Genomic DNA, 12432 nt, shown 5'->3' with positions numbered 1-12432 from the left:
AAGCAGCACGAAATAGAGCATACCTGAACTAACATTCATGCTGCCTAAGTTACAAATTTAACTTATAAATACAGTTTGCAAGAATTCATGTATCCCTCAGATTTTTGTTTTTAAACCCCCTCTCCCTCCCAGTAGTCCCCCCCCCCCCTTTCCTCCTATTAACCAAAGATTGCAACCAAGGGGCGCTAGAACCTGAACAAAGGAACTTCTAAATACAATTGGGTTTCAAGGGCAGTTGAGCAGATTCTTTTTATGCTCTGCAATAATACATTCCATTTCACAAACGTAGCTTATTTACAAGGAAATTTTAACACGAATACTGCCCCAAGAGCCAAAATTCTAGGGTGAGTTAAATAGTTTATGCCGATTTTTAATAACCTTAGCTACCTCAGGAAACATTCTCACATTCAGTGAAATAAAGGAAGAACTTTGTGTAAATATTTCAGAACCCGGTCTTTATCAGGTTCTAATGCCAGCATTACAAAAGACTTCTAAACAACTTCTCTTGAAGATTCAAGAAACACCATGAGCTCTAAGGCATTTTAAGAGATTGGTAACAGTTGATTCTGACCATCTCCTCCTCGGGCCGCTGTTTGGTATGCAGGTCGGTGGTTCTGAGTGGAGCTGGTACTCGGGGCACGCGCCTGCGGGGCATCCTCTGTCACAGCAGCAGGATTCTTTGAGCTTCAGGTCCGTAGTGCAGCAGCTGTGTGCCTTGCTTCTGCGTGAGGAGGGAATGGCGGAAATTTTGGGTCCTGCAGTGCAGGAGACTGCCGCACAGGCATCTACGGCATTGGTGGGGTTTTAGGGGGGGAGCCCACGGTCAGGGCATGGCCTTCTCTCCAGAGTTTGTTCTCCTGCTCCACCAGGCGTATCTGTTGAAGCAAGGTGCTTCATCTCAGGCAGGCTCGGCTGTTCCATTGATAGCAGAGGCAGTGGTCTCCTCTCCGTCTTGCAAGAGATCCAGAAAGGAGTTTTCGGACGATCCTGTGGATACCTGCAGTCAGAGGTAGCATCTCTCTGAGGGACCTTCGCCTTTGGAGGAGGGTGAGTTCCCTCTGTGGAGGGGAATGACCGGGTGCTTCGCTTGTTTCACAGGGAGGAGTTAGACTCCCTGATTTCTGAGGCACTGGCAGCACTCTCCATAGAGGAGCCTCGGGTGTTCCTGCAGGGAGTTCGTCTGTGGGCCTTATGAAGGGCCTCAGGAGGCTGTTGAATGCATTCCCCATGCATCCGGACATTCAAGACCTGATTACCGCTGAGTGGAGCATGCCGGACATGGCCCTGAAGGTAGGAAGGGCCATGGCCCGTCTCTATCCTTTAGTGCTGGAGGAGAAGTTTGGCTAGCCTAAGGTGGACTTGGCGATGGCGGTCACAAAGAAGACTACCTTGCCAGTTGAAGGTGGTATTGCTCTCAAGGATCTGCAGGATGGAAAGCTTGAGCAGGCCTTTGAGGTGACCAATTTGTTTTTGTTTTTGCTGCATTTGTATTTCACATTTTCCCACCTATTTGCAGGTTCATTGTGGCTTACAATGTTCCGTCATAGCATTCGCTATTCCAGAGTAAAGATACAATTGGTGTTACATAGAGAGCATGGATGACATAGTTGAATTAAGCAAGCAGATATAGTAAAAGAACATAAAGAATATAAAGTGGGGTGGTGATGTGTTAGTTTCAGTTATTGATCATTGTGGTATGCCTTGTTGAAGAGAGAGGTCTTCAGGGATTTACGGAAGTTAATTTGTTCGTAAATTGTTTTTAAGTTAAGTGGCAGTGCATTCCATAACTGCGCGCTCATGTAGGAAAAGCTGGAGTCAGAAACGGGAAGGGAAAAGTTTGGTGTGGTTATAGTAGTGAATTTACTTGTTATATTGTGAAGTAAGTATGAGACATTGTGTTTTTTCTGCATTAAAGTTTCAATTGAAATGCATCCACCCATGAATGCATGATTTGGAAGCTTTGGTTGATGTCGGTGGTGATTTCCTTTAGTTCATGTTTGAACGGGATGTAAATCGTGACACCATCTGCATATATGTATGGATTGAGGTCTTGATTGGATAGTAACCTGGCTGATGGTGTCATCATTAGGTTGAAGAGGGTTGGCGAGAGGGGGGATCCTTGAAGGACTCCACATTCAGGTGTCCATGGAGCTGACATGTTAGAGTTAGATGTCACTTGGTAAGATTTTGTGGTCAGGAAGCCTCTGAACCAACTAAGAACGTTACCTCCGACTCCGAAGTATTCTAGGATATGTAGTAATATTCCATGGTTAACCATGTCGAAAGCACTGGACATGTCAAATGTCAAATTGTAAGAGAAGTATGTTGTTGCCATTTGCAATTGCTTGTTTAAATTTATTCAGGAGAGTGACTAGTACTGTTTCAGTGCTGTGGTTAGATCTAAATCCTGAGTGCGAGCCATGGAGAATTGAGAATTTATTTAAGTAGTTGGTAAGCTGTTTGGTCACTATGCCTTCTGTTAGTTTGGTTATCAGAGGGATACAGGCATCTGTTTGCATCTCTTTTGTCGAACACACAAAAGGAAGGTCCAAATCTCCCATAAAATCAAACACAAACCACAAAAAATGGCGGAAGATGAACCAAAACAGACCAGAAAAACATAAGGAGTAAGAGCACCAGAAAAGTTTAATGGGACCCTACAAGGTCCGTGTTTCGGCCAACAGGCCTTCCTCAGGGGTCCTGAATCTGATGTTTACAGGTGCACCTCCGAGATACTCATGAAACAAAAAGCAAAATACGCTAATGCTGTCTGATGGCGGACGTAAGCGTGGTGCTCTTACTCCTTATGTTTTTCTGGTCTGTTTTGGTTCATCTTCCGCCATTTTTTGTGGTTTGTGCATCTCTTTTGTCACACAGGCCTGTTTGCAGTGGCACCAATAGTCAGCCTCTCGGGGCGGGCCTTGGGATGCTCAGCTGGAGGATGGTTTGGCCTATCTGGTGGATGCTGTGTGAGACATGCGTTGGACCTCAGCCCAAGGGTGCGTCAGTGGTTGCTTTGAGACGGCTCTGGCTTTAGGCTTGGGTGGCGGATGCCACCTTCAAGGCTTGTCTGGTCAAGTTGCCCTTTTGGTGCAAACTTATGTTTGGGGATGACCTCAGCAACTTAGTGAAGGAACTGGATGAGTCTAAGCCGCAGTGTTTACCAGAGGACGGGTCTTGTTCCTTGGCTTGCTGTGTGGGCTCATCACGTGCCCGTTTTCAGGACAGCAAGAAGTATAGGCCTGATCATCAGTCCTTTGGCAAGAAGGTGCAGTTCCAGTCCCACCATTGTGCCCGTCCCACCCTCTAAAAAGCAGTCAAGGTCGGTACTCCCATTTATTTCGTGGTTCCAAAGAAGGAAAGAATCTTGCGGATGATTCTGGATCTTAAAGGGGTCAACAAGTGCCTCCGGGTTGCCCATTTTGGGATGGAAACCCTGAGATTGGTGATCACATCTGTTCGGGAGGGAGAGTTTCTCCCTACTCGACCTCAAGGAAGTGTACCTACACATCCCCATCTGGGGGCCTCATCAGTGATTCCTCCGTTTTGTAGTACTGAGCTGGCACTTTCAGTTCTGGGCCATGCCGTTTGGCCTGGCCACGTCCCCAAGGACCTTTTCCAAGGTCATGGTTGTGGTGTTGGCCTTTCTGAGGTGGCAGGGGATTCGGGTTCACCCGTATCTGGACGACTGCTGATCCAGGCGTCTTTTATACCAGGACAGTATGGAGGCAACTTCAACTGTTTGGCTTCTTCAGCCCTTAGGTTGGGTGGTCAATTTTGAAAAGAGGCTGGTTCCGTCACAGCAGCTAGAATACCTGGGGGTGTTCTTTGATACACAGCGAGCCCAGGTTGTTTTTCTGTTGGACGGGCAGTGCACGAAGTTGGTGCGTTGGATTCGGTTGCTCATGTGCCTCCCCCAGCCGCGGGCCTGGGACTGCACAAGTTTTTGGTTCTATGACAGCGACTATGGAGGTGGTGCCCTGAGCCAAGGATGTATATGCGACCGCTTCAGCAGTCTCTGCTCAGCCACTGGTCTCTGGTGTCACAGGACTGCAATGTCCAGCTTCCTTGGATGCTGGCTACCAGAGTATGAGGTGGTGGTTGAATGCCATGTCTCTGAGTCTGTGAGTGCCCTTTTTGATTCTGCATTGGGAAGTGGTGACCACGGATGCCAGTTTCAGGTTGGGGGGCCCATTGCAGGAGTCGCCTGACTCAGGGTTCATGGTCTCCAGTGGAGGCACGATGGCCCATTGCACTGGGCTCTGGAGGCCTTTGCGTCGATGTTGAAGGCTCTGGTTAGGGTATTCTCCGACAATACGATGGTGGTGGCCTATATTAATAAGTGGGGGGACTCGCAGCAATCAGCTAGTGGTGGAGTACGGCCTATTAATGGCCTGGGCAGAGACATCTGGTATGCTTTTTGGCAGCTCACATTGCAGGGTCCCTCAATGTGGAGGCCAACTTTCTCAGTCTGCGCACTCTGGGTCCAGGTGAGTGGGAGTTGTCAGGTAAGGCGTTGCATTTCAGCTTCTGGTGAGTCATTGGGGGGGGGGGGGCATTCTTCGATGATATGGCTATAGGGGCCAATGCCAAGGTCCCACGGTTTTTTGGCTGTCGCAGGGAAAGGGACTCTCTGGGATTGGATGCCCTGCTGTAGGCTTGGCCAAGTGAGGGTTTTCTGTGTGCCTTTCCCCCATGGCCGATTGGCCGGTTGTTGAGTGCTGGGCCATCAGGGCCTGGTGATCCTTGTGGCCCCAGACTGGATGCGGCACCTGTGGTATGCAGACCTGGTGCAGGTGTTGTATGGGGAACTGTTGCAGTCCCCTCAGGATCAAGGTTTCCTCAGACGTGGTCCAGTGGTCATGGAAGATACCTCCCCCTTTGGTCTTGCAGCCTGGCTTTTCAGAGGGTAGATTGAGGGTTATTTGGACTTGGTCATTGCGGTCCTTCTTCAGGCTAGGATGCGTTCTAGTGGATGAGTAGCCTAGAGGTTAGTGCAGCAGACTTTGATCCTGGGGAACTGGGTTTGATTCCCACTGCAGCTCTTTATGACTCTGGGCAAGTCATTTAACCCATCATTGCCCCAGGTACAAGTAAGTACCTGTATATAATATGTAAACCGCTTTGAATATAGTTGGAAAGGCGATATATCAAGTCCCATTCCCTTTCCCTTACTTCCTCGGCATATGCCCGTGTGTGTGATATCTTTGAGGGCTGTTGTGCTGAGAGGGGTTTGGATCCTTTTGCTCTTTGATTGTCCACATTCTGGTGTTTTTACAGGCTGGGGTGTGCAAAGGGATGGCATTGGGTTCATTTGAAGGTTCAAGTGTTGGCCCTGGCTTGCTTTGGTGGTGCACTCTGATATGGTTCGTTTTCTGAGGGGTGTGAGTCAGCTTAAACCACCCTTTCGGGCACCCTTTCCAGAATGGGACCTTAACTTAGGCCTTCCTGTGTTCCAGCACTCTCCCTTTTGAGCCACTTCGGAGGGCAACTTTGAAAGATCTCACGCTGAAGACTGTGTTCTTGGTGGCTATTATGTCGGAGCTTTGTGTTTCAGAGCTTCAGATGATTTCTTGTAGGGATCCTTTCTCTTCCTTTTGGAAGTAGGGGTCTCGTTTAAGATTGTACTTTTTCCCAAAGTGGTTTTTGCCTTGCATGCCAATCAGTTGGATCTTCCTTTCGGTGAGAGGATGTGGGGGCACAGTACACCTCTTTGAGGCTTCTGGATGTTCACAGAGCAGTCATGCGTTATCTGGAGGTTACGAATGACTTTTGTCGTTCAGATGGGCTTTTTGTCCTTTTCAGTAAGCAGAAGCTGGGTCTCTTGGTGTCCAAGGTGTTTATTCCCCATTGGTTGGAGGAGGCGGTGGCTGTGGCCTATGTTTATGGAGGGGAAGTCTCCCCCTCAGGTTTTGAAGGTGCACTCTACCAGGCATATGGCCATGTCTTGGGCGGAGGCCTCCTTGTCGTCTCTGGTGGATATTTGTAGGGCAGCGCTGCATACCTTTAGTAAGCATTAAAGGGTGGACATTGCTGTGTGGTTGGAGGCCATGTTTGGGCTGACAGTTCTGCTTGCGGCAGGATTGGCTTCCCAACCATGTACGGATAGCTTTTTGAACATCCCACATGTCCCACGTCCTGGAATAGTGGGAAGTAATGTAATGGAAGGAGAAACTAGGTGTTACCTGATAATTTTCTTTCCATTAGTTCTTCACACTATTCCAGGAGCCCTCCTTGGTGAGACTGCATCGTCTTTTGAGTCCTGTTTCCAGAGGCCAAACCTTTGGGATGTTTTATAGATAATTGCTGTCTTGGTTGTTGAACATGCTCCTGGGGTGTTTTTTCCTTCCTTGTTTGATGACTAATATTGAGGAACTGGGCTGGTAGCAGAGGGTTATGTAGTGGAGCTCAGTTCTGTATTCTCTATCTCCACCTGCCAGTCAATGGACATGACTACTCACACATCCTGGAATAGTGTGAAGAACTAATGGAAAGAAAATTATCAGGTAAGACCTAATTTCTCTCTCTATCTGCTGGATTGCCCAGAGAGGATCTCCTTCTCTGGTTCAGCATAACGCTGTGTTCAAAAGGGGCTGACGGCATGGTCTCACCCCCAGATACTCCCTGCAAACCATCCCCAGGTTCATGACAGCTTAAGACAGGATCCACTGCTTTAACAAAATACTGAGGTGCTGGAGCTGCAGTGTCCTTATAGGGCACAGCACAGTTCTGTATTCTTTATCGCCACCTGCAAGTTTTGGACTGGTCTGGTAGGACTAAAAGAAAAAGGTAGCAGGTAATATCTAATTTCTCCTTCAGAAAATAAATGATAGACAGTAAATTTTTTTTCATGTAGCTGCAAGGAGCAAGCTGCATATGCCTGAGCACTGAGCTGCTAATACTGCAGAGAACTATTGTGGTGCTGATTAGTTTGACATTTTTTATAAATCACTGAAACTTCTTTGCAGGTTTACGCATGTATTTCTTGCCATCTGAAAACTACACCTTAAGTCATTGTTTCTCAACCAGTATGCTATAATTTTCTGACCTATAGTAGGGAGAAGAGCTGGGATATGCCAGAGTGGTCTTCATATTCATCCTACCCCAACACATTCTCTCCTGCAGATTTTTCCCAGTTGGGGGACTTGCCGCACAGTGTTTATCTGCTGCTGTATTCAAAGAAATGAAGCAGATTGGTAACACAAGGCTTCCCTTGGTTGAATCCACGTTAACTCTGTCTCATTAAACCATGTTTGCCTGTGTTCAGCGATTTTCATTCTTTATAATAGTTTCCACTGTTTTGCCCAACACTGACATCAGACTTACTGGTCTGTAATTTCCCAGATTACCCCTGGACCCCCTTTTCAAAATAGACATTATTTTGGCCACTCTCCAATCGTCGAGTACTGTGGATGAGAGAGGTTACAGCGTTGCAGTTTCATATTTGAGTTCTTTCAATACTCTGTGGTGTATACCTATCCAGTCCAGGTGACTTACTACTCTTTAATTTGTCAGTTTGGCTCAGTACATCTTACAGGTTCACAGATATTTTTCAGTTCCTCTGCATCTTCAGCCTTGAAAACCATCTCTGGTACAAATAGATCTCTTACATCTTCAGTAAAAACTGAGGCAAAGAATTCTTTCAGCCTCTCTGCTATGACCCTGTCCTCCCTGAGTGCTTCCTTTACTCCTTGATGGTCTAAAGGTCCCACAGATTCCATCGCAGACTTTCTGCTTCTGATAGTACTGAAAGTTAGTACTATAAATTCTTGCCTCCGTGACGAGTTTTTTTCATTTTCTTTTGACCTTTTTTATCAGGTCTTTGTGTGTAACTTACCAGTGCTTATGTTGCTTCTTTTCTTCATTTGGATCTTTTTCCCATATTCAGAAAGATGTTCTTTTGGCTCCGATTCTTTCACTTCTCCCTTTAACTGTGTTGGCTGTTTGCTGCTCTTTCCACCTTTATTAATATATGGAATACATCTGGTCTAGTCTTCCAGTGGTATTTCTTTAAAAAATGTTCATACTCAATTTAAGGTCCTAATCTGTGCAGCTGAGCCTCTTCAGCTTTTTAAACCATTTTCCTCATTTTATCATAATTTACCCTTTTGAAAATGAAATTCTGCTACAGTAGATTTGCTTAGTGACTGCACTCCAGTTTGATTTGATCATGTTATGATCATGGTTTCCCAGCATTCCCAATAGTGTGACATCTGGTACTAAGTCCTGCATTCCACTGAGGACTAACCCTCCTGTCCTGGGCAGAAGCCCCCTGGAGACATAACCTCAATGCAAGAGCACTACAGGATCACTTCCTGCCTCTACAGAAACTCCTGGAGACATTTTGAAAGATCTGCCATTTGCTAAGATCATAGCACTGGCGTCCCTGACAAAGGAGTTGCTGAAACAGGTTCCTCTATTGGACAGTCCAGAAAGCAGTGGCATGAAACATACAGAAATACTAAAGTTTTTTGCCTATCTGCTTTGAAAGTCTAATGCTTTTTCAGTTGGTTTGGAATTTGCTCTTTAATTGGAGAGCTTTTTTTCAGCAGACTTAATTATGTATACTTGTTCAGCTTCTTGGAAATTAGTTGAAGAAATATTTATTAACATTGAAGCATTGTTTGTTCAAAAGTCATTTAAACAAATGATGTTGGAAAATATTGAGAAGCATTATGATGTATAGAGCATTTAAGTGAGCTGAAGTTCAGCGTTTTCTCACTAAACATTTGGCTCGGTTGTAGGAAAACGGCCTATACTGAAAGTTTCTCATTCCTTCACGTCAATACAAGGGTTGGGGTGTTTGTACAATTCCAAAGACAGCTGTTAAGTGATTAATAATAACAATAAACATATACATATTTATTGCTGATCAATTTTTGGTTTTTTGGACATTGGTTGGTATATCTCTTTCCTTGGGGTTTATAATTTGAAACATTTGTTTTGAAGGCATGAATAAATGTAGATAAGTTTGAGTCGGTTATGTATATAGATTTTTTAGAAAGCTTTTGATAAAGTACCTCATGAGAGCTACTGAGAAAATTAAGTCATGGTATTAGAAGGCAATGTTCTATTGTGGATTGGAAACTCGTTAAGATAGAAAACAGTAGGGTTAAATGGCCAGATTCTAAATAGAGGAAGATGAATAATGAAATATTGCAAGGCTCGGTACTGAGAACAGTGCTTTTTAGTATTTATAAGTGATCTGGAAATGGGAATGAGTGAAATGATCAAATTTGCAGATGACACAAAACTATTCAAAGTTGATAAATTGCATGCAGGAGGGCCTTAGGATGCTGGAAGACTGGGCATCCAAATGGCAGATAGAATGGACAAATACAAAGTGGTGCTTATTGGAAAAAAAACTCAAATTATAGCTACATGATGCTAGTTTCCACATTAGGTGTCACCACTGAGAAGGGTTTAGGTATGGCGGTGTTCTAGGCAAAATTTCAGGCGTTTTCTACAGCTGAGATTTGTAGAGGCGCTAGTTGGCTGGTCTTGCACGCCTTCTCCAGTCACAATAGGTTTGATGTACCTGCCAGTGAAAACAGTGCTTTTGGTATCTGAGACCTTCCAACATAAGTTTCTTCATCCTGCCCAATGTAAAGAGTGCTTTGCTACATCTCATTTGTTCTGGACCAGTCTGGAGGAGGAGGAAGAAAATTGGTCTTATCTGCTAATTTCTTTGTCTAACCAGACCAGGTTGGGTTTTTCCTCCCTCAATTTAAGATGTGGGGCATCAATCCTGTGGTTTCTCTGGAGTGGTTGCTCCTTTATAGTTAAGGACTCTACATGTCTTCCTTCCTTGGGGATGGATTGGGAGGGTTTATAGTCAGCATTTTGCTTTCTTAAAGGAATATTGTAGGGCTAATGGTTGCACAGTGCCTTTTTATAGGGCAGGGCTTGCAGCTCTTCTGTCTACATCTACTGGCTGAGGAGTCCCATTTGTTGTGGACTGGTCTGGTTGACTCAAAAGAGGCAGGCAAAACCAAATGTTTCCTTCTCAAAACACTGCCTTTGGGAGTTGTTTGGCTTTGTAGTGCTTCGGGTTCCTTTGATTTGGCATTTGATAGTTCTAATTTGATAGTTCTAATTTCTAATTTCAGAGAACAGTTATAGGTAAATAGTTTTCGTTTGTTGCTGTGCATTGCCACCCCTTTGGTTTCAGTTCCTGGAGTTTCATCTTTTCGTAGTTATAGTCTGTGTGTGTGCTCTCATGGTGCATATAACGCTTTTCTAGATCATCATCTGGATTTTTGCATCTTTCTTTGTCCTGGTGCTGCCAGACTGGTTTTTGGTGTTTGTTTTGCCGTGTTGTGAGGGAATCTCTGAATGTCACCTTCACTCTTGTGTTTGCTCCAGATATCACACACTGCTGGAAATGGGGGAGAAGCGCAAAGATATGCTGGAGAAAAGCTGCAAAAAGTTTATGCTGTTTCGTGAGACAAATGAACTGCAGCAGTGGATTAACGAGAAGGAGGCAGCTCTCACAAATGAGGAATTGGGAGCTGACCTGGAGCAGGTGGAGGTGCTGCAAAAAAAATTTGATGACTTCCAGAAGGTAGGCCATGTGTATTTCATGTTCTGCTATGTAATGTGAATGATAATGGTGTTGTCTGACAGCCTCACATTGAATGCTTGTTTAATTTTCAGTTGGAGCCACAACTGTAAATGTTGAATATTTTTGGTATATTTTGATCAGCAGCTTCTTCCTGTTCCTTTAGCCTTTTCTTGGTCAACTACTGGGAGATGTTTTTGTGCATCTTGTATTGCCACAGTTTTAATCTAGCCATTCCAAGCATTTTCTGGAGCCTGGAGTAATGGGTCCTAAATTCAGCCCCTGGGACTTCCTCCCCTTTCTCTGCAGCATCCTTAGCCAACCAGGGGAACTGAAGAACCAGCTCCCTCATTATGAGAGAGAGCACAGCACTGCTACTGTTCTGGCTCCAGTGTTTAATTTCTGGAACTTTAGTAGTATTCATTGTGGCCTGTTTCTGCAAGCATATCTTTTGGTATTGATTGTACTGATAACACAAAACATTACACAATAGTTTTGAAAGGCTGTTGCATGGATGTGATGCATCATTTGCATGAATAAGTTTGGTTTTCCTTAACTCTGAAATCTATATCCTGCTTTCTCTTCTGTGTGGTAAGACTAGATTTGTATCATTACTTCTATCCCAGTAGTAGTCTTTGGGATAGGAGAACAGTTCTGGAAGTCTGTAATCACTACTTTTGATGCTTACCAGAGCTGTCTTAAGTGGCTGTAGACTTTTTTTTGTCTCCAGTTTGATAGAATGAAGATTCACTTACTACAATTTAGTTTTGCATTTACCTTCTTTAAAAGGATTTGAAAGCCAACGAATCACGTCTGAAAGACATTAACAAGGTGTCAGATGAGTTGGAGTCTGAAGGGCTAATGGCAGAGGAAATTCAGGCTGTTCAGCAACAGGTGTGTTCTACTCATTTTATATGCCCTTCTGCTCTCAGCCCTTCTCTCATCTTCCTCAGGCCTTTCAACACTTGTTTTTCCTCACAGGTCCATCAATGGTTTTGTTTTTAATAGCAGTTTTAGTCTGTGTGTTCTTGTATTTGATTTTATCTATTATTAATGGTTATTGTATGTCACCTAGGGGCTTTTATTAGAATAAGCATCTCATAAAATGTAAGTAAAATGGAAAAAGAATTGCTTGAATTTTCAGGTCTGTACTTGCTCATCTTCTGTTTTGCATAGTCCCTTGCATTGCTCCTACATTTACTGAAACTACGTTTTCTTTTTCTAGGAAGTCTGTGGGATGCCACGGGTAAGCAATTTTGATTGTAGGGTGACCCCCCCCCCCCCCCCCCCTCAGTTTTTCCAGCTATTGAATAAGCAAAAGTAACCCTAGCAGTTTCTGGAGGCAGATCGTGTGGGAAGCAGGCCATTTATCTTACTGTTTCCCTTATGTTGTAAGACTGCCACTATGCATGTTGCCCAGTGCTCTGAGTGTCCTAGTATTTGGTGTGATTAATGAAGAGGTTGCTTGTTTCTCTGCCTGGAATAACTATTATCTTTTCGTTCTTCTGCAGGATGAAGCTGATTCAAGGACTTCATCGCCATGGAAAGTAGGTACTCTCCTAGCACTTTGAAACCATCAGTGGCTGTCACTGGTGTTAACTTTCTGATCTTCATATGTACATCTAGCTGTCCCTTGGACCTTTCCTGCCACCTTTGATCTAGTTAATCATTCACTTCTACTCTCTCTTCTTTCTTCTCTTGATATAACTGGAACAATGTTGGCTTGGTTTGCCTCCTTTCTCTCAGATCATTAGTTTTTACCACCTCTTCTGTTTTCCTTCTGTCCCTTGGTTTGTGGTATCCCCCAGGGCTCCATTTTATCTCCCTTTCTCTTTAATGTGTTAAGTTCCCTCACCACAGTCATTCAATCC

General features: G+C 44.5%; 1 protein-coding gene across 4 annotated transcripts in view; it reads left to right on the top strand.

Annotated features, from left to right (window-relative positions):
• Positions 1-12432, top strand: part of SPTAN1 (spectrin alpha, non-erythrocytic 1) — a 174162-nt gene that overhangs the window by 87007 nt on the left and 74723 nt on the right. For all 4 annotated transcript variants that reach the window (XM_030207917.1, XM_030207919.1, XM_030207918.1 and 1 more), the window contains 4 exons: positions 10366-10564; positions 11351-11455; positions 11787-11807; positions 12073-12108. In XM_030207917.1, the coding sequence (XP_030063777.1) occupies positions 10366-10564; positions 11351-11455; positions 11787-11807; positions 12073-12108 (361 nt within the window). The remainder of the gene's footprint in view (positions 1-10365; positions 10565-11350; positions 11456-11786; positions 11808-12072; positions 12109-12432) is intronic.

Source organism: Microcaecilia unicolor, chromosome 6 (assembly GCF_901765095.1).
Source record: "Microcaecilia unicolor chromosome 6, aMicUni1.1, whole genome shotgun sequence".
Lineage (NCBI taxonomy): Eukaryota > Metazoa > Chordata > Amphibia > Gymnophiona > Siphonopidae > Microcaecilia > Microcaecilia unicolor.
This window is presented reverse-complemented; position numbering and strand designations above follow the sequence as displayed.